Source organism: Trachypithecus francoisi, unplaced genomic scaffold (assembly GCF_009764315.1).
Source record: "Trachypithecus francoisi isolate TF-2019V2 unplaced genomic scaffold, Tfra_2.0 Lachesis_group5, whole genome shotgun sequence".
In the NCBI taxonomy this organism is placed as follows: Eukaryota; Metazoa; Chordata; class Mammalia; order Primates; family Cercopithecidae; genus Trachypithecus; species Trachypithecus francoisi.
In genome coordinates, this window is record NW_022681470.1 from 139,784,937 (window position 1) to 139,806,386 (window position 21,450).

Here is a 21,450-nt window from a genome sequence, read left to right on the forward strand (position 1 = left end):
GCTAGGCTGTGGGTGTGTATTCTTAAGTTTGATCTAGAAGATTGCTCTCCAAAATGGTTCTATCAACTTATTGAGTAGTGTGCGTTCTTGTTTCCTCACACCACCTCTCTGGCTTCTTAACCTTTGCCCATCTGGAGAATGGGAAGGGAATTTTTTCTCTCACCATACTTCTAATAAGGTTGAATTTTTTTTTTTTTTTTTTTTTTTTTTTTTTTGTAGAGACAGGGTCCTGCTGTGTTGCCTTGCCTGGTCTCAAACTCCTGGCTTCAAGTGGTCCTCCTGTCTCAGCCTCCCAAACTGCTGGAATTAGAGGCATGAGGCACTGCACATGGCCAAACAGGCACGTTTTTAAAAGTCTTCTTGTTTTTTGTTGTTGTTGTTGTTGAGATGGGTCTTGCTCTGTCACCCAGTCTGGAGTGCAGTGGCATGACTGTAGCTCACTACATTCTCAACCTCCTGGGCTCAAGTGATCCTCCCAAGTAGCTGGGACCACAGGTATATGCCACCATGCCCAACTAATTTTAAAAAAAACATATTGTAGATGGCATTTTGCCATGTTACCTAGGCTGGTCTTAAATGCCTGAACTTAAGCAATCCTCCCTCCTTAGCATCCTGAGTTGCTGGAACTGCAGGAATTTGTCACCACACCTGGCGAATTTTTAATTTTTTGTAGAGATGGGGGTCTTAATATGTTGCCCAGGCTGGTCTTGAACTCTTGGACTCAAGTGATCCACCTACATCTGCTTCAGCCTCCCAATATACCGGTTTAGGCATAAGCCGCCATGCCTAGCCTAAAAGTCTTAATTCACCGTTTGATTGTCACTAAGGGCTGTGTGATTCACCTTTTTTTGAGACGGAATCTTGCCCAGTCGCCCGGGCTGGAGTGCAGTGGCGTGACCTCGGCTCACTGCAAGCTCTCCCTCCTGGATTCATGCCATTCTCCGGCCTCAGCCTCCCGAGTAGCTGGGACTACAGGCACCCGCCACCACGCTCAGCTAATTTTTTTGTATTTTTAGTAGAGACGGGGTTTCACCATGTTAGCCAGGATGGTCTCAATCTCCTGACCTCATGATCTACCCACCTTGGCGGATGGTCTCAATCTCCTGACCTCATGATCTGCCCACCTTGGCCTCCCAAAGTGCTGGGATTACAGGCATGAGCCACCGTGCCCGGCCACGATTCACCTTTTTTGTTTTTTTTTTTTTAATTTTTTGAGACCTAAAAGTCTTAATTCATCATTTGTCTCATTGTTACTAAGGGCTGTGTGATTTCCCCTTTTTTTTTTCTTTGAGATGGAGTTTCACTCTTGTCCAGATTGGAATGCAGTGGTGTGATCTTGGCTCGCTGCAATCTCCACCTCCCAGGTTCAAGCATTTCTCCTGCCTCAGCCTCCCAAGTAGCCACGATTACAGGCACACCCTACCAGGCCTGGCTAATCTTTGTATTTTTAGTAGAGATGGGTTTCACCACGTTGGCCAGGCTGGTCTGGAATTCCTGACCTTAAGTGATCTGCCTGCCTTGGCCTTCTGAAATGCTGGGATTACAGGCATGAGCCACTGTGCCCGGCCCTGATTTGCCTTTTTAATACCATTTTTTAGGTGTGTCAGCAGCCTGAGTGTGGGAAATGTAAAGCCTGCAAGGACATGGTTAAATTTGGTGGCAGTGGACGGAGCAAGCAGGCTTGCCAAGAGCGGAGGTAGGTCCGGTCGAGTCCTCCTCCTGTGGCAAAGGACTTGCCAGCTGGTGGCGGATGCACTGTGGAGAAGGGCCCGCGTGTGTGGGACAGCACCAGGATTCCTTCGTTAGGCATTGTCTCAGGGCCTGTCCCTGTTAGGACGAAAACAGCCTCGGTTGGTCTTACTTAGAAAAGGGGCCTTAGGTATAACCAGTGACATTGCAGGTGTCCCAATATGGCCATGAAGGAGGCAGATGACGATGAGGAAGTCGATGATAACATCCCAGAGATGCCGTCACCCAAAAAAATGCACCAGGGGAAGAAAAAGAAACAGAACAAGAATCGCATCTCTTGGGTTGGAGAAGCTGTCAAGGTAACCCTTGGAGCCCCTCGTTCGGCTCACTGCCATGTTCCCGATAAGCAGGTTCTCCTAGTATCTTGCCAACCTGACCTATTGGTCAACCTGAGCCCCAGCACCAAGAAACCTGCCTGTTTGCCCCTGAGAGGAGCAGGACTGGCCAAGAGACCATGTTCTGTGGCTCAGTACCAGCAAGGCATTTTTGTGTGGCCACAAGGCTCAGTTCTCCTAATGTCCCAAAATGGGCATTTGACAACAGTTCTAGGGGCGTCAGACAGGTGAGCCCTCATAGCTTGTTTTTCTGTTTTGTTTTGTTTGAGACAGAGTCTTGCTCTATCACCCAGGCTGGAGTGTGGTGACATGATCTCAGCTCGCTGCAACCTCTGCCTCCCAGGTTCAAGCAATTCTCCTACCCCAGCCTCCTGAGTAGCTGAGATTACAGGCATGCACCACCAGGCCAGGCTAACTTTTTTTGTGTTTTTAGTAGAGACGAGGTTTCATCATGTTACCCAGACCATTCTCAAACTCCTAGCCTCAAGTGATCCACCTACCTCAGCCTCCCGAAGTGCTGGGATTACAGGCGGGAGCCACCACGCCTGGCCCCTCATAGCTTGTTTTCAAGAGAGCCGTCACAGCCCCCTCTGGCGTGGGGTGGGTCTTTTGGGGGCACCAACAGATGGCCTCCCAGTTGTTCTGTGGTCATCGGCTTCACTGAGGGTCAGTTCCTTTACCACAGTGTGAGAGAAAGGAGTGAGTATCCTCTGTGTTGCTTCTCTGATGTCCATAAATAAAGATGCAGTCAGTTCACTTAAGCATGAGGCTTGCTACCTGTTGGCTGCCTGGGCCGTGGCTGAGCCCCTGCAGGAGGACAGACATGGGTACTGCTTCATGGCATGAGTACCTCTGCAGGGTAGGGGCTGGGAGGAGGCTGGGGCCACGAGGCCTTGCAGAGGTGACACCTGGGCTGAGATGGAGATGGTCAGGTAGGACCTAGCCACATGAACACCTGGGGGAGAGCTGCACTGAGGTGCCAGTCAGCTTACCTTGTTGGAGAAAAGGAAGGAGGCCCCTGCAGCTGGAGTGGCTTGAGCCAGGGGGTGACAGGCAGGACAGGGGCCAGGGTTCAGGCTGTGGCCTTACAGACGATGGTGAGGTGTTGGGGGCTATGCTGTTAAAATCAAATCCTGGGACCCAAGTGGCAGAGCGGAAGTGGGAGGGACGCGAGTTCCCTTGGCTACAGCCTCCAGCCGAGGAAGGTGGATGTTCTCTTCTTTTTTATTATTGAAATCCTTGTAGAACAGGATGTTCTCTTTAGCAGCAACTCTTCATTGACTTCTTGATGAAATGGAGTCATGTCTTACATTAAGTAACAGAGAACCATGCAGGTCAAGGCCAGCAAAGACCCTCAAAATGATCTTCCCTGAACATATGCTGTCATTTTCAGACTGACGGGAAGAAGAGTTACTATAAGAAGGTGTGCATTGATGCGGAAACCCTGGAAGTTGGGGACTGTGTCTCTGTTATTCCAGATGATTCCTCAAAACCACTGTATCTGGCAAGGTTTGCATCTTTCTTTTTGCTTGACTTCTGCACGTCCTTTCTCATCAAGTAGGAGATGCCTGTTTTGCCAAAATAGCACCAGCAGCTTTTTGCCCTAGATGAAAACCGAAAAGGACGAGTGCCGCTGCCCAGACTCGGTCACTTATCTGCTGGCCAACTTATCTGCTGGCCAGGTCAGAACTTCTCCCCATGCCCGTCTTGATTCCAGGGTCACAGCGCTGTGGGAGGACAGCATCAACGGGCAGATGTTTCACGCCCACTGGTTCTGTGCTGGGACAGACACAGTCCTTGGGGCCACGTCGGACCCTCTGGAGTTGTTCTTGGTGGATGAATGTGAGGACATGCAGCTTTCATATATCCACAGCAAAGTGAAAGTCATCTACAAATCCCCATCCGAAAACTGGGCCATGGAGGTGAGTGCCTGGTGCCTCTCGCGAGCCCCTGCCTTGCCATGGAGGGTCAACTGCTGACATGTGTTCTGTTTTGTTTTTATTTGTATTATCTTGTGTGTGTGTGTGTGTGTGTGTATTTTTGTTTTTTGGGGGTTTTTTTTGAGACGTAATTTCGCTCTTGTTGCTCAGGCTGGAGTGCAATGGCATGATCTCAGCTCACTGCAACCTCTGCGTCCCAGGTTCAAGTGATTCTCCTGCCTCAGTCTCCCGAGTAGCTGGGATTATAGGCACCCGCCACCACGCCTGGCTAATTTTTTTTTGTATTTTTAGTAGACACGGGGTTTCACCATGTTGGCCAGGCTGGTCTCGAACTCCTGACCAGCCTGGGAGGCCAGGTGATCCACCTGCCTTGGCCTCCCATAGTGCTGGGATTACAGGCATGAGCCACCACGCCTGGCCTGACACGCATTCTTATCTCCCAAGGGAGGCATGGATCCCGAGTCCCTGCTGGAGGGGGACGACGGGAAGACCTACTTCTACCAGCTGTGGTACGATCAAGACTACGCGAGATTTGAGTCCCCTCCAAAAACCCAGCCAACGGAGGACAACAAGTTCAAGTGAGCACTGGGGCCAGGCTCGGGGTCAACAGGCACTTTCAGCCCACATCGCTCCTGTTTCCCGTGTGCTTCCGTCTGGTTGGCTTTCCCCAGTGGCCCCCCAGTTTGTGTTTCTTGCTCACCAAAGGCCAGCCTGACTGTGGATGACGCTCAAGGGTGTAGATGGCCTGGAGTTGCTTTAAGTGTGTGGATGACCTGGCATTGGCTTTGTAAGGAACAGGGTTCATCTTCCCATTTCAAGACTTCCCGTGTGTTCTTCAGTGTGTGCCCAGCTTTGGCATGTGTTTGGCTGTTTCTTAGATATTTTCTCCTGTAAATGAGACCTTTTATTCGATTCTTTTCTAACTGGGTGACTGCTTTGAGGGAAGCTTTTATTTTTTATTTTATTTTTGAGACAGAGTTTCACTTTTGTTGCCCAGGCTGGAGTGCAACGGCTCAATCTTGGCCCACCGCAACCGCCGCCTCCTGGGTTCACGTGATTCTCCTGCCTCAGCCTCCCGAGTAGCTGGGACTACAAGCATGTGCCACCATGCCTGGCTAACTTTTTGGATTTTTAGTAGAAACGGGGTTTCTCCATGTTGGTCAGGCTGGTCTCGAACTCCCAACCTCAGGTGATCCGCCCGCCTCGGCCTCCCAGAGTGCTGGGATTACAGGCATGAGCCACCGTGCCTGGCCAGCTTTTATTTGTTAATGTCCAATGCCCCATGCCTTCTTTTTAACCTCCGTACCTCACTTTTTTCAACTAAAAGCAGCAGCCAGCACCCCCAGAGGAGCAGGTGGCAACCAGGGAGACCCAGGGAGGCCAAGAGGGCTCCCCTGGGGGTATCTGTGCTTCTCTTATAAGTCTCATGCTGGCTTCGGCTTGATCTCTATTTTCATTTTATTTTTTATTTATTTTATTTTTATTTTTTCGAGATGGAGTTTCACTCTTGTCACCCAGGCTGGAGTGCAGTGGCACGATCTCGGCTCATTACAACCTCTGCCTCCTGGGTTCAAGCAGTTCTCCTGCCTCAGCTTCCCAAGTAGCTGAGACTACAGGCGCCTGCTACCATGCCCGACTAATTTTTGTATTTTTAGTAGAGACAGGGTTTCACCATATTGGCCAGGCTGGTCTGGAACTCCTGACCTTAGGTGATCTGCTCCCTTCAGGTTCGCAAAGTGCTGGGATTACAGGCATGAGCTACCGCACCCAACCCCATTTATTTATTTATTATCACCCAACCCCATTTATTTATTTATTATCACCCAACCTCACTTATTTATTTATTTATTTGAGACAGGGTCTCACTCTGTCACCCAGGCTGGAGTGCAGTTGTGTGGTCACAACTCACTGCAGCCTCGACCTGCTGGGCTTAAGTGATCTTCCTGCCTCAGCCTCCTGAGTAGCTGGGACTGCAGGCATGCACCACCCTGCCTGGTTAATTTAAAAAAATTTTTTTTGTAGAAACGGGGTCTCACTGTGTTGACCAGGCTAGTCTCAAACTTCTGGACTCAAGCGATCCTCCTGCCTTGGCCTCCCAAAGGGCTGGGATTACAGACATGAGCCACCATGCTGAGCCTTGATCTCTATTTTTAAGGCTGTCTTCAGGTCTCCTTTAAGGGCTTACTAGTCAAGAATAATGTTGAATTTCCTCAAATACCTGTTGAGCCTTTATAGAGAGAACAGTAAGAGTCTCTGCTGGATTAAGTTCCTCACCGAGCTGCTCGGGACTCTTGCTGGTGTGTCCTTAACCATACTCTAGACTCTGTTCATTGATATCTTAGGGTTTTTGTATCAATGACTCAAAAGTGACTTGATTTTCTTGCTATATTCTCTCTGGGCTTTGGTCTCAAATAAGTGCCTTCAGAATGTGAACACAAAGCACAAGAAAGCCACTTCCTTCCTTCTAGCATCTGCAAATGTTTTCTCTTGGTCGCCAGAGTCTCTGGATTAAGCTGGCAGTAGCTGCTGCAGCCACCACTGGCCACCTCAGGGCCTTACGCTTCTGTCCCTTTGTTTCCTTCAGGTTCTGTGCGAGCTGTGCCCGTCTGGCTGAGATGAGGCAAAAAGAAATCCCCAGGGTCCTGGAGCAGCTCGAGGACCTGGACAGCCGGGTCCTCTACTACTCAGCCACCAAGAACGGCATCCAGTACCGAGTCGGTGATGGCGTGTACCTGCCCCCTGAGGCCTTCACGTTCAAGTGAGTGCCCCCTCGGAGCAGCTGGGGCCAGGGTGCTCCAGGCCGAGCCAGGCTGGCTTTGTAGTGTCCCCCTCCTCACAGACATCCCCAACCCCTCCGCACCAGCTGTTATCCCAGCCATCATGTTGGCATAGGTGGCAAATAGACAACATAAAGCATGGAGTGTAGACTGACCGCGATGCTATTTCAGAGCAAAGCTGACTGTAAAAGTCAGAACTCACTGGTTTGGCTGGGTGTGATTTCTCACACCTGTAATCCCAGCGCTTTGGGAGGCTGAGGCAGCGGGGAATCATCTGAGGTCAGGAGTCCGAGACCAGCCTGGCTAACATGGTGAAACCTCGTCTCTACTAAAAATACAAAAATTAGCCGGGTGTGGTGGTGCACACCTGTAGTCCCAGCTACTCGGGAGGCAGAGACAGGAGAATCACTTGAACCTGGGAGGCAGAGGTTGCAGTGAGCCAAGATCATGCCATTGCACTCTAGCCTGGGCGACAGAGTGTGACTCCGTCTCAAAATAAAAAAAAGCAAAAAAGAACTTAATGGCTAAAGTGCAAGGGACAGCTGGGGGCCCTCCCCAGTTCTGCCTCTGCCCAAGGACACCTACTCTCCGTCCCCTGCTGTGAACTGGGAGAGTGGGATCTTGGCTGCTGGGGCTCAAAGGGTTGAGTGAGTTGAAAGTGCTCCATACAGTACCTGGCTTAAAGTAAAGGCTTAATGAACATGAGTTACTTCTTGGTAAGAGGGAATTACATCAGATGACTTATCTGTGTTGGAGGATCGAGGCTCTTCCAGGAAAAACCTAAAGCCACAGATCGTTTCCACACTGATGCATTCTGTGTTTTTGCTAAGAATAAGTGCGTGGTTGGAATCAGAGCCCACATTTTCCAGATGCTTTCCCAGCTCACAGTTCCATTTCCCTAGAGCCCCAGCTCCCTTACCTTAGTTCAGTTAGTGTGAATTATGAGACCTGGAGAAATAGGGTCCCTCCAGCTTTGGCACAGTTAGGGTGCATTACCCCCTCTGGTTGTCCTTGATTGGAAGGGGACACCTACCTGTAGTATTTTCTGCCAGGTGCTCCTGGCAGAGTGGGAGACTCAGCACAGAGGTGCCTTTGGGGCCCGTCAGACTCCTGGGAGGCCTAGTGGGGAGAACATGGCAGCCGCCTTCCCTAACGGCAGGCCCTCTCCAAAGAACAGCTTTTCCACACTAGTCAGACCTCATTCCCATTGCCCCAGGCCCCCGTGTCGCCTTAGATTGGCCTTCTCCAGTGTCTCTTCTAGATCAGAGCCTTAGGGTAGCGTAGGTTGTATCATAGCAACAACCCCAAATCACAGTGACTTAAAACCACAGAAACTGGACTGGGCATGGTGGCTCATGCCTGTCAGGAGTTCAAGACCAGCCCGGCCAACATACCTGTCTCTACTAAAAATAAATTAGCCAGGGTTAGCTGGGTGTGGTGGCGGGTGCCTGTAATCCCAGCTACTTGGGAGGCCGAGGCACGAGAATCGCTTGAACCCGGGAGGAGGAGTTGCAGTGAGCCAAGATCATGCCACTGCACTCTAACCTGGGTGACAGAGTGAAAGTGTCTCAACAAAAACCACAGTAGCCACTGTCTTGCTCACACGAGGTGCCCATCACAGGCCAGCAGAGAACTCCGCCTGTTGTGTCCCTTGGATATCTGGGCTGCTGGAGTCAGAAGCCCAGCAGCTGGGTTGCCAGTCTCTGAGCCCAAGGGAAAGCACACAGGACATTCCCCAGGCAGTGACATGCTCTTAGGTCACTTCTGCTCATGTCACATGCCAGGAAACACAAGATGCCAAGTGGTCGGGAGGCAGGAGCCTGGGGTATTGGAGCAGTGTTGGCCACCACCATAGTCAGTAATGCACAGAGGGTAAATGCATGCTTCAAACCGTGAGACTGAATCTCCAGCTAAATATTTTTTTATTCTTCAAGATGGAGTCTCGCTCTGTCACCCAGGCTTCAGTGCAGTGGCACAATGTCAGCTCACTGCAACCTCTGCCTCCTGGGTTCAAGCAATTCTCCTGCCTCAGCCTCCTGAGTAGCTGGAATTACAGGCGTGTACCACTGTGCCCAGCCAATTTTTGTATTTTTAGTAGAGACAGGGTTTCACTATGTTGGCCAGGCTGGTCTCGAACTTCTGACCTTGTGGTCCACCTGCCTCTATCTCCCAAAGTGCTGGGATTACAGGCGTGAGCCACAATGCCCAGCCTAAATCATTTCTTAAGGTACACACCTACCTTAATTCATCGGGTGTTTGACTTTAAATGGCTATTGTCACAGGTCAGTCATGCCTGACTGACCACTGCAAGATGGAAGGTTCATTGATGCTAAGTGGGTGCTTCTCTGCAGCATCAAGCTGTCCAGTCCTGTGAAACGCCCACGGAAGGAACCTGTGGATGAGGACCTGTACCCAGAGCACTACCGAAAATACTCCGACTACATCAAAGGCAGCAACCTGGATGCCCCTGAGCCCTACCGAATTGGCCGGATCAAAGAGATCTTCTGTCCCAAGAAGAGCAACGGCAGGCCCAACGAGACTGACATCAAGATCCGGGTCAACAAGTTCTATAGGTCAGTGGAGGCCTCTATTCTTCCACGAGGCCGCAGACTCTTCTAGAAGGCTCTGCCTGAAACAGGGTTGTGACATAGCACCCACAGTTGTTCTAAGAGTTAGGTTGAGTTAGCTGTTTTTCCAAGTATTTCTGATTATCAGTGGGCATTGATAATGACTAGAATTCTAGTTCCCAGCCCGCACTTTTAGGTCTTTATTTTAATGTTGTAGAGCCCTTTTTCCAAAAGAAATCCTTAAGCTGGCTGGGCGCTGTAGCTCACGCCTCTAATCCTAGCACTTTGGGAGGCTGAGGCAGGAAGATCACTTGAGTCCAGGAGTTCAAGACCAGCCTGAGGAAATGTAGTGAGACCCTGGCCCTACCAAAAAAAAAAAAAAAGACTAGCTGGGCGTGGTGGCACAAACCTGTAGTCCCAGGTACTTGGGAGGCTGAGGCTGGAAGGATCACTCAAACCCAGGAATTTGAGGCTGCAGTGAGCCATGATCCCACCACTGCACTCTGGCCTGGGTGACAGCCAAACCCCGTCTCAAAAGAAAAAAAAGGGTAGAGTGTCTGGGCACCCACACCCCAGAGCTCCATCTATGACTCTCCAGGTTCTGTCCTACTGTCCCGACCTGTTCCCAGGTCCTCCTTTCTGTCTCTAGGATTTTTTCTCTTTCCTAAGCTTTTGGCCTATTACGTTTTCTTTTTCTTTATTTCTTTCTTTTTTTTTTTTTTTTTTTTTGAGACGGAGTCTCACTCTGTCGCCCAGGCTGGAGTGCAGTGGCCAGATCTCAGCTTACTGCAAGCTCCGCCTCCCGGGTTCCCACCATTCTCCTGCCTCAGCCTCCCAAGTAGCGGGGACTACAGGCGCCCGCCACCGCGCCCGGCTAGTTTTTTGTATTTTTAGTAGAGATGGGGTTTCACCATGTTAGCCAGGATGGTCTCGATCTCCTGACCTCGTGATCCGCCCGTCTCAGCCTCCCAAAGTGCTGGGATTACAGGCTTGAGCCACTGCGCCTGGCCCACGTTTTCTTTTTCTAAGACCCGAGTAACTGGTGGTGATTAGGCATTAACCTGAAACTAGCCTGTACAGGAAGGTATACACTTGCCTCACCTCTTAGCTAACATAGATCAAAGATTTCCTGAAGCCTTTGTAGTAACAGGAAATAAGGGTTCTAAGTGGTACAGATGAGAGAAACACACTCTGGAGAGGCTGCTACCGGCAGGTGTGGCCACGGCAGGGCAGGGCCAGGCGTGCAGAGCAAGCAGCCAGCCTGACCTAACGGTTGGGGTGTCTTTACCTGGCAGTTCCCTAATTGGGGGCGAGTCTACCTTACAGTTCTCTCATGTGGGGAGGGGATATCTTTACCTGCGGTTCCCTAAATATGGGGGGAAGGGGTCTTTACCCTATGATTCCCTGAGGGGGCCTTTACCCTGTGGTTCCCTAACTGCGGGGGGTCATTATCCGGCGGTTCCCTAATTGTGGGGGAGTCTACCTTGCAGTTCCCTAATGTGGGGAGGGGATATCTTTACCCTACGATTCCCTAACTGGGGGGGGTCTTTACCCTGCAGTTCCCTAACTGGGGGTGGGGGGTCTTTACCCTGCGGTTCCCTAACTGGGGGGGGTCTTTACCCTGTGGTTCCCTAATGGGGGGGGGGTCTTTACCCTGCGGTTCCCTAACTGGGGGTGGGTCTTTACCCTGTGATTCCCTAACTAGGGGGGGGTCTTTACCCTGCTGTTCCCTAACTAGGGGTGGGTCTTTACCCTGTGGTTCCCTAAATGGGGGGAGTCTACCTTGCAGTGCCCCAGTGTGGGGAGGGGATATCTTTACCCTGCGGTTCCCTAACTGGCAGGGGTTCCTTACCCTGCGGTTCCCTAACTCAGGGGATCTTTACCTGGTCTCCCTAACTGGGGGTGTCTTTATCTGGTGGTTGCCTACCGAGGGGAGGTCTTTACCCAGCAGTTCCCTGAGCACCCTAGGAACATGGTGCTATTTAATTCGGCATCAGCTCACCACAAAGGAGAGCTCCTAATGAGGCCTCTCCCGCTCGCAGGCCTGAGAACACCCACAAGTCCACCCCGGCGAGCTACCACGCAGACATCAACCTGCTCTACTGGAGCGACGAGGAGGCTGTGGTGGACTTCAAGGCCGTGCAGGGCCGCTGCACCGTGGAGTATGGGGAGGACCTGCCTGAGTGCGTCCAGGTGTACTCCATGGGCGGCCCCAACCGCTTCTACTTCCTCGAGGTGGTGCCCCTGCTTGCTAGAGGGAAGGCTTCGGGGTCAAAGTTGTCCAGAAGGAGTCTGATGTCGGGTTATGCACAAGGCGGCTTGGCTGCAGGGTTTCAGCTTTTGTAAGAAGTGGGTGGTTGGCTGACGTGAAGCTGTTCTGCAGGAGCTTTACGGGGGTCTGGGCAGGGTTCTCCGGAGCACAAGTTGTATGAGATTCAAGTAGTTCCGGAGTTTAACACTCCTGGTTTTTAAAAAGCACGTCATTAGAGAACATAACGTTTTAGTGTCTTGGTGCAACTGAATGTTGAGGACCGTGAGGCAGCCTCCACCAGCCTGACTGGTGTCTTAGTATGAGTTGGAGAAGGTACCCCTGCTTCTGGGTCCCTTGGTCCAGGCGCCCACGTCCAGGCCCAGCCCACATGCCCGTGCAGGTGGCCCTGGTTATGGAGAGGGCCCACTAGTCAGCTGATCAAGCTCATGGCTTGTAAATTGTTGGGGCTTAGCCTTTCCTTGTTGTTATCTTAAAACGATACATCCACGTTTTCCCAGGCTTGGATGAGGGTAGCTCAATTGGACAGCAGATTCCGTATAGCACTTTTTCCTGTTCTAGAATGAGTATTCCCAAGTGCACTCCAATAGGCATTTCAGTGTCAGCCAGATCAAATGTTAGTATTAATAAGATGGATTGTTTTAAGTTTCCATTGTGGCAAAGTCACACTACTCTTACTGGTGGCTAACTGACCATGCCCCACTGAGGGAGAAATTAAGTGGCTATGAAATTGCCTTCTTACTAGTCTGTGTTAGAGAACCAAACGATTGCAGTTCTCTCCTTTTCAGGCCTATAATGCGAAGAGTAAAAGCTTTGAAGATCCTCCCAACCATGCCCGGAGCCCTGGAAACAAAGGGAAGGGCAAGGGAAAAGGTACATCATTGTATGAGTTTCTTTTCAAGTCATTCTTCTGTAACTTGGAGGCTGCCTGTGAATCCCTCAGTGTAAAACTACCTCTGGTGTTACCAACTCTGGGACAGCGAGACTGCCTGAATTAACAAGGCGCTTGAGAGCAAGGTGGGACTTGGACTCTGAGGATCAGGTTTAGCCTCTGGCCTCTCTCCCCCAGGGAAGGGCAAGCCCAAGTCCCAAGCCTGTGAGCCTAGTGAGCCAGAGATGGAGATCAAGCTGCCCAAGCTGCGGACCCTGGACGTGTTTTCTGGCTGCGGGGGGTTGTCGGAGGGATTCCACCAAGCAGGTGAGTGCCTGTAGGCTCCATCTCTGAACACCTGGTGAGTCCAGACTGGGCAGGTGCTACCTGGGACAACTTCCAACCCCGATCACCTTCCTGACTCAATCTCCTTCCAAGGCCAGGCACGGTGGCGCACGCCTGTAATCCCAGCACTTTGGGAGGCCCAGGTGGGAGGATCACGAGGTCAGGAGTTCGAGATCATCCTGACCAACATGGTGAAACCCTGTCTCTAATAAGAATACAAAAATTAGCCGGGCGTGGTGGCGGGCACCTGCAATGTCCCAGCTTCTCGGGAGGCTGAGGTGGGAGAATCACTTGAACCTGGGAGGCTTGCAGTGAGCCGAGATCACGCCACTGCACTCCAGCCTGGGTGACAGAGCGAGACTCCGTCTCAAAAAAAAAAAAAAAAATCTCCTTCTGGAGAGTTGAAAGCATGGCTTTGACCTTGATCCGCCAGGCATCTCTGACACGCTGTGGGCCATCGAGATGTGGGACCCTGCGGCCCAGGCGTTCCGACTGAACAACCCCGGCTCCACAGTGTTCACAGAGGACTGCAACATACTGCTGAAGCTGGTCATGGCCGGGGAGACCACCAACTCCCGCGGCCAGCGGCTGCCCCAGAAGGGAGACGTGGAGATGCTGTGCGGTGGCCCACCCTGCCAGGGCTTCAGTGGCATGAACCGCTTCAACTCACGTACCTACTCCAAGTTCAAAAACTCGTTGGTGGTCTCCTTCCTCAGGTAAACAGGTAGAAGTCCCCCAGTGTTGACAGATGGCCTGGGGCTGTGCTGCGTGTCAGCAGTGGTCATTTTCACCCTGCACTGAGGCTTCTGCCCCCTGGAAACTCACAGCTCAGCTTTCAGTAGGGAGAGACTTTGATAACATTCACAAGGGGCTTCCGGCACAGTGGGTCGTTCCTCCCCTCTGTCTGTGGAGGTGACTCCTGCAGTCTCTCCTGCCCCTACAGCTACTGCGACTACTACCGGCCCCGGTTCTTCCTCCTGGAGAATGTCAGGAACTTTGTCTCCTTCAAGCGTTCCATGGTCCTGAAGCTCACCCTCCGCTGCCTGGTCCGCATGGGCTATCAGTGCACCTTCGGCGTGCTGCAGGTGGGCCCCGGGGCCGGGGCGGGCAGATGGATGTGGCCAGCACATGACCTGGCCAGCAGCCAACCGTCCCTTACTGAAAGCAGGGTTCAATGGCACAGGCCTGCCATCCAGGCGGCAGAGGCTGGCGTGGTGCTCTGTCCCACTGGCGGGGTCAGGGGAGATGCATGCTCAGCCGGCCCCCAGCAAGTCCACCTCTAGCATCTCTTGAGCTGTGTTCTCGAACATGCCAGGGAGGGCTGGCTACCAGGGGCTTCTCACCAGGTAGCTCCCGGTTCCTTTCCCTCGATGGGGAAGGGTGAGCAGCCCACCACGGAGCACCGCGGAGCGGTTGAGTCTGCATGAGGGAGGAGAAGTGAGGTGTGCAGAGACAGATGTAGGCAGCTGCTGTTCGATCGGGTTAAAAGACAGTTTTGCTCTGGGTAACTGCACATACAAACCCCGACAGATGGCCGAGGGTTGCACTCCAGGTGGCTGTGTCTGCAGGGACAGGGGTGGACATGGTCTGTGGGGCCCAGGCCTTATCTGAAAAGCATCCCCCATCCTCTGTATCAGCTCAGCAATTGAGGGTATAACTAAAAATGAAGCAGCTATTCAGATGCTAGCACAGGATGTCTGCCTAAGTGGGCAAGCACTTGGCTACCTGGTCCCCTAGTTCAGCCTCAGGGTGACTCAGGCTCAGCAGGCAAGACTTGTCACAGCCACGTTCTCTGTCCTTGTAACCACAGCCATTAGGGAAGTGGCAGGGCTCCTGCTCTCCAATGTTGTTTTCCCTGAGTGCTAAGACCTCGGGGCCCTTGCAGTGCTTTCAGAGCTGGCTGGACTTGCCCGCAAGGTTCGCTCCCACCTTCCCCAGTAGTTGTCCCCTGGGCTCAGCTGCTTTTGTTCTTTATCTGCTCCAACCTCCTCTGACCAGGAGCATGCCTGCTGGGGTGACTGGGGATTCTGCAAGTGCCCTCCGCATCGGCCAGCCGCTCCTGAGTCAGGCTGCTGACCCCAGGCCTGGGTCTGGCCAGTCCAGTTGGGAGTGTCCCACTGATGGTGGGGATGTCCGTCCTTCTCCCCTACAGGCTGGTCAGTACGGCGTGGCCCAGACGCGGAGGCGGGCCATCATCCTGGCCGCAGCCCCTGGAGAGAAACTTCCCCTGTTCCCGGAGCCGCTGCACGTGTTTGCGCCCCGGGCCTGCCAGCTGAGTGTGGTGGTGGACGACAAGAAGTTCGTGAGCAATATAACCAGGTAGGTGGCACCGGTCACTCCTCCACACACTGCCGAGTGGGCCTCAGTAGCTCATAGGGCCTGTGAGTGCTCCCTGGTAAGGTTTAGGGAGGAGAGGATGGTACGGCATCCATCCTGCCACACGGTGTTCTGCCACCCCCCTTCTCCAATTCTGACCCTGTGTCATCTGCTTCCCTAGTAGATAGTGCATGTAGAGCGGCTGGCCGCATGCTTGGCTATGGTCATCCACAAAGTCCACGCCATAACCCCGTCCCCTCTTCCAGATGGCATCCAGGCACACTGCCACTCATGTGACCTTAGGCAGTGTGCTGTGACCTCTGGCGAAGGCTATGTGAGCAGGCAGGGGGCGGCACCTGTGACGAGGGGACAGCTGCTGCGTGTATGCCCAGAGGTGTCGACCTCCTGCTCTGTTGCAGGTTGAGCTCAGGTCCTTTCCGGACCATCACGGTGCGAGACACAATGTCCGACCTGCCAGAGGTGCGGAATGGAGCTTCAGCACTGGAGATCTCCTACAACGGGGAGCCTCAGTCCTGGTTCCAGAGGCAGCTCCGGGGCGCACAGTACCAGCCCATCCTCAGGGACCACATCTGTAAGGTAACGGCACTCGACAGCAGCTCCTTCTCGAGGCCCAGCCTAGCAGCCTCATGGGAACAGTCAGAGCCTGCCCAAGGCTCAAGGGGGACATGGAATCTGATCCCAGGCTCCTCCTCCTGAGTCCTCAGCCCTTGCGTGACCCCTGGCCTCTCTCCCACGGTCATGGGAAGTGTCAGAGCTCCCGCACTCCTGGACTCTGACTCGGTCTGGAATGGTGTCAAGCCACTGCCCACCCACCACTGCCTTCCCCCCTCGCTGCCTCTTCCTGCATGTTTTCCCAGGATGCCAAGACCAGCCCTTTCACCATCCCCTGGCACTACTCCCCTTCCTCCACCCTAAAGACTCAGCTTAGATTCCCACGCTGTTCTACCCCTGCGCTGCCTCAGGTCTCTGCCATGGCCTTGAGCCAAGTGCAACATCCCCGACTGTCTCTTTCCCGATGGGCATGAGCTCCAGGGGGCTTCCTGGTCACCATGGTGTTCCCAGCACCCAGCCCACCATGGATGCTCAGATGCTGCTTACACAAGGTGACAGCTGGGTCCCCCACACTCTTTCAGGACATGAGTGCATTGGTGGCTGCCCGCATGCGGCACATCCCCTTGGCCCCCGGCTCAGACTGGCGCGATCTGCCGAACATCGAGGTGCGGCTCTCGGACGGCACCATGGCCAGGAAGCTGCGGTATACCCACCATGACAGGAAGAATGGCCGCAGCAGCTCTGGGGCCCTCCGTGGGGTCTGCTCCTGCGTGGAAGGTGGGGCATGTAGGTCGTGGTTCCCGATGGGCTGAGGGGGAGGAAGCAGAGCCCTGGGGCTTTGACCTGTGAACCTGGAGGCCAGGGCAGGGCACAGACACACCAAGCCTGGGTGTCCCAGAGAAGGTAGCTGCTGACCATGTTAACTAGTAAAAGCAGGCTGGGTTGGTGGCCACACCTGTAATATCAGCACTTTGGGAAGCACTTTAAGGCGGGAGGATCACTTGAGCCTGGGAGGTTGAGGCTGTAGAGAGCTGTGATTGTGCCTTTGCACTCCAGCCTGGGGGAGAGAGTGAGACCCTGTCTCTAAAAAGAATGAATGAATGAATGAATGAATGAATGGATAAAATAAAATAATAAAATAAATGAAACAGGTCAGGCACAGTGGCTCAACCTCTGTAATCCCAGCACTTCGGGAGGCCGAGGCAGGCAGATCACTTGAGGTCAGGAGCTCGAGATCAGCCTGGCCCAACATGGTGAAACCCTGTGTTTACTAAAATTACACAAATTAGCTGGGCATGGTATCACACACCTGTAATCCCAGCTTTTTGGGAGGCTGAGGCAGGAGAATCGCTTGAACCCCATAGGCAGAGGTTGCAGTGAGCCAAGATCATGCCATTGCACTCCAGCCTGGGCAACAGAGCCAGACTCTGTCTCAAAAAATATATATAGTAATAATAACAAAAACAGTGCCCAGAGAACAAGGATTGTTGGCTGCTCCACCCCAGGGGTCCCCTTGCACAGGAGGTACCATCTCTGCCTCCCAAAGCTCTTAGGAGCCACTGTCCCCCGTCCAAAGCCTATACCCCATCCCGTAACTGCAGCCTCATCACTGTCCTCTCTTCCAGCCGGCAAAGCCTGCGACCCCGCAGCCAGGCAGTTCAACACCCTCATCCCCTGGTGCCTGCCCCACACCGGGAACCGGCACAACCACTGGGCTGGCCTCTATGGAAGGCTCGAGTGGGACGGCTTCTTCAGCACAACCGTCACCAACCCCGAGCCCATGGGCAAGCAGGTAGGTGGGGAGGGGGTGTCCAAGGGCCTGAGTCAGGCCCTGTACTTGGAGGCCCAACTGGGTGGAGGTGTGGGCTTAGCCAACTGGAGGACAGCACCCCAGGACCCCAGGCACCTGGCCTCTTCTGTCTCCTGCCCCCTCCGTGTCCATGGGACAGGCTCGTAGGCCAAGGCCACGGCCGGACGTTGCCAGGTTGCTATTTCCCTCCCTGTCCCCCACGGTGACCTGGCCTGGGTGCTACTACCCTCACCTGCTGCGCCTCTTGCCCCAGGGCCGTGTGCTCCACCCCGAGCAGCACCGCGTGGTGAGCGTGCGGGAGTGCGCCCGCTCCCAGGGCTTCCCCGACACCTACCGGCTCTTCGGCAACATCCTGGACAAGCACCGGCAGGTCAGTGGGGCGGCACCCACTGGGTCTGGACAGGAAGGAGGCTTCTGTGCCTGTCACTGGGTGGGACTGGGGCCAGCACAGTCACTTCTGACACCTGCTGGCTGCCGGGTAGCCCCAGCACTCGCAGTAGGACGATGGCCCACAGGAGGGACGGGGCTGAGACATCCGAGTCAGGCTGTATCCCTACGCTGGTTCCTTACTGTTTGTCTTTGAGTCAGAGATTGAGCCAGAAGGACAGTCCGTCACACTAAGGGAGCAGGCTAAAACCCACGGTGGCGACAGCTCACTCGCTGTAGGTTCAAATGAACTAGCACCTTAATTCCTACCTGCTTCTCAGGTGTCAGGTTGACTTAACGAGTTAGTCTATGAGTTAATCTTAGTTAAGTATATTTTCATCAACACAGGGCACGTGCATAGCTTAAAAACCAGTGTCCAGGGTTCTTGTGAAAACCACGTTTCGCCCCTCCCGCCGAATCTGGTTCTCAGGAAGCAGCCAATTTTTTTTTTTTTTTAAGATGAAGCTTTGCTCTTTCGCCCACGCTGGAGTGAAGTGGCGTGATCTCAGCTCACCACAACCTACACGCCCCTGGTTTCAAGTGATTCTCCTGCCTCAGACTCCCAAGTAGCTGGGATTACAGTTGTGTGCCAACACACCCGGCTAATTTTTATATTTTTAGTAGAGACGGGGTTTCACCATGTTGGCCAGGCTGGTCCTGAACTCTTGACCTCAGGTGATCCGCCTGCCTCGGCCTCCCAAAGTGCTGGGATTATAGGCATGCGCCTCCGTGCCGGCCAGGGAAGCAGCCACTCTTAGCTGGGAGCGAAACGTGTCTAGGTAGCCCATTTGTCTTTTTTTTTTTTCCTGAGACAGAATCTCACTCTGTTGCCCAGGCTGGAGTGCAGTGACATCATCTCTGCTCACTGCAACCTCCACCTCCCGAGTTCAAGCGATTCTGCTGTCTCAGCCTCCCGAGTAGCTGGGATTCCAGACATGTGCCACCATGGCTGGCTAGTTTTTGTACTTTTAGTAGACAAGGTTTCGCCATATTGGCCAGGCTGGTCTTGAACTCCTGGCCTCAACTAATCCACCTGCCTTAGCTTCCCAAAGTGCTGGGATTACAGGCATGAGCCACCACGCCCAGCCCCATGTGTCTTTGTCTCAAGTCTTTCCGAAGCTCTTCAAAGGCCCAGTGAACTATGGCTGTGGGGTGGGACGATGGGCCAGTTGGAGGATCCGAGGACCTTGTGGTGGAAGGGCTTTGGGCCCATGTGAGCAGGACCAGAACCCCTCCCCAAGGGGCGCAGTGCCCAGGTTGTCCTGCATCTGAGCAGGGGCTGGCAGTACATCTGACCCCGGGCCTCGGGCCTGGCCATCCACATCAGGCATTGCCCTTCTCCCCTCCCGCAGGTGGGCAACGCTGTGCCACCGCCCCTGGCCAAAGCCATTGGCTTGGAGATCAAGCTCTGTATGTTGGCCAAAGCCCGAGAGAGTGCCTCAGGTATGGTGGGGTGGGGTGGGCTTCTTCTGGGGCCGACTGCCCTCTGGGGGTACATGCAGGGGCAGCTGCCAGCCACCACTCTGGGCTCTGGGACTCGTGTGGGTCACCCATCTTTCTGAAGGGGCTGCTGTGAGGATTGAGTTGCACGTGTCGAGTGCTTAGAGCAGGCGTGCTGCACACAGCAGGCCTTTGGTCAGGTTGGCTGCTGGGCTGGCCCTGGGGCCATTTCCCTCACTCCTGTTCAGTGAGTCTGGCTTAGCAGGCACCTGCCTCAGCTGTTCACTCGAGCCTCTGGGTCTAGAACCCCCGGGATCGTTTGAGGAGTGTTCAGTCTCCATGAATGTTCCCTTAGCACTCTGCCGCTTATTGGGTCCGCTGTTACATCAGTACGTTAACATTTCCTGATGGTCCATGTCTGTTACTCCCCTGTCATGTAGCGTGATACCGTGCGTGTTCCCCAGAGTGACTTTTCCTTTTATTTCCCTTCAGCTAAAATAAAGGAGGAGGAAGCTGCTAAGGACTAGTTCTGCCCTCCCGTCACCCCTGTTTCTGGCACCAGGAATCCCCAACATGCACTGATGTTGTGTTTTTAACATGTCAATCTGTCCGTTCACATGTGTGGTACATGGTGTTTGTGGCCTTGGCTGACATGAAGCTGTTGTGTGAGGTTCGCTTATCAACTAATGATTTAGTGATCAAATTGTGCAGTACTTTGTGCATTCTGGATTTTAAAAGTTTTTTATTATGCATTATATCAAATCTACCACTGTATGAGTGGAAATTAAGACTTTATGTAGTTTTTATATGTTGTAATATTTCTTCAAATAAATCTCTCCTATAAACCACCCTGGGTGGGGACTCGTGATTTACACGGGGCTTCTGGCTGAGGCCAGACAGGAACAAGCTCCCCCACACTGAAGGCGACCCACATGGAGTTTGAAGCTAGCACATGTTTGAAGCTAGACACTCCGTGTGTCTGTTTGTTCAGAACTGAGTCACATGAGTTGATCCCCATGACATGCAAATGGAACTTGCTAGTGTAGCTTCCAGGAAAGCCTTTTAAAGGAAGTCTTGGCTAGCCTTCCCCATGGCTGGTAGCCCTTCTTTGGTCTGGAGTAGGTTGTGATGCCTGGCAGTAGAGCAGCTATCCTGTGACCATGAGGCAGAGCTCTGTGCAGCGACTGGTGGAACAAGGAGAGAGAAGTCACCACTGAGCTGCCCTTGGAGCTCCGGCCTCCCTATCCCGAAGCAAAACCCCTTCTTTAGTTGGGGTTTTTTCTTTTCAAAGGTTTTTTTTTTTTTTTTTTTTGAGACAGGGTCTTGCTCTGTTGCTCAGACTGTAGTGTAGTGGGGCAGTCTTGGTTCAGCATAACCTCTGCCTCCTGGATTCAAGAAATTGTCTTGCCTCAGCCTCCCGAGTAGCTGGGATTGCAGGCGCCCATCACCACGCCCAGCTAATTTTTGTATTTTTAGTAGAGATGATGAGATGATGTTTCACCATGTTGGCCAGACTGTTCTTGAAATCCTGATATGATCCACCCACGTGGGCCTCCTAAAGTGCTGTGTTACAAGTGTGACCCACTGCACCCAGCCTCCCATTAGCTTTTTTTTTTTGGAGACAGTCTCGCTCTGTCGCCCAGGCTGGAGTGCAGTGGCGTGATCTTGGCTCACTGCAAGCTCCGCCTCCTGGGTTCACGCCATTCTCCTGCCTCAGCTTCCCGAGTAGCTGGGACTACAGGCGCCCACCACCACACCCGGCTAATTTTTTTGTATTTTCAGTAGAGATGGGGTTTCACCGTGTTAGCCAGGATGGTCTCGATCTCCTGACCTTGTGATCCTCCCGCCTCGGCCTCCCAAAGTGCTGGGATTACAGGCGTGAGCCAGCGTGCCCGGCAGCTTTTTTTTTTTGAGATAGTTTCGTTCTTGTTACCTAGGCTGGAGTGCGGTGGCACGATCTCTGCTCACTGCAACCTCTGCCTCCCGGGTTCATGATTCTCCTGCCTCAGCCTCTCAAGTAGCTGGGGTTACA

General features: G+C 53.2%; 1 protein-coding gene across 4 annotated transcripts in view; it reads left to right on the forward strand.

The window, feature by feature from the left end:
* Positions 1-20,267, forward strand: part of DNMT1 (DNA methyltransferase 1) — a 61,854-nt gene extending 41,587 nt beyond the window's left edge. For 3 of the 4 annotated variants that reach the window (XM_033200335.1, XM_033200337.1, XM_033200338.1), the window contains 19 exons: positions 1,599-1,696; positions 1,901-2,048; positions 3,478-3,593; positions 3,802-4,006; positions 4,469-4,602; positions 6,609-6,782; positions 9,153-9,374; positions 11,411-11,603; positions 12,426-12,510; positions 12,707-12,835; positions 13,287-13,569; positions 13,797-13,938; positions 15,006-15,172; positions 15,589-15,766; positions 16,324-16,528; positions 17,368-17,534; positions 17,806-17,922; positions 19,331-19,421; positions 19,911-20,267. In XM_033200335.1, the coding sequence (XP_033056226.1) occupies positions 1,599-1,696; positions 1,901-2,048; positions 3,478-3,593; positions 3,802-4,006; positions 4,469-4,602; positions 6,609-6,782; positions 9,153-9,374; positions 11,411-11,603; positions 12,426-12,510; positions 12,707-12,835; positions 13,287-13,569; positions 13,797-13,938; positions 15,006-15,172; positions 15,589-15,766; positions 16,324-16,528; positions 17,368-17,534; positions 17,806-17,922; positions 19,331-19,421; positions 19,911-19,945 (2,889 nt within the window). In that variant the 3' untranslated portion in view covers positions 19,946-20,267. The remainder of the gene's footprint in view (positions 1-1,598; positions 1,697-1,900; positions 2,049-3,477; positions 3,594-3,801; positions 4,007-4,468; positions 4,603-6,608; positions 6,783-9,152; positions 9,375-11,410; positions 11,604-12,425; positions 12,511-12,706; positions 12,836-13,286; positions 13,570-13,796; positions 13,939-15,005; positions 15,173-15,588; positions 15,767-16,323; positions 16,529-17,367; positions 17,535-17,805; positions 17,923-19,330; positions 19,422-19,910) is intronic. The other variant, XM_033200336.1, reaches the window with a different exon arrangement.
* Positions 20,268-21,450: the final 1,183 nt, after the last annotated feature.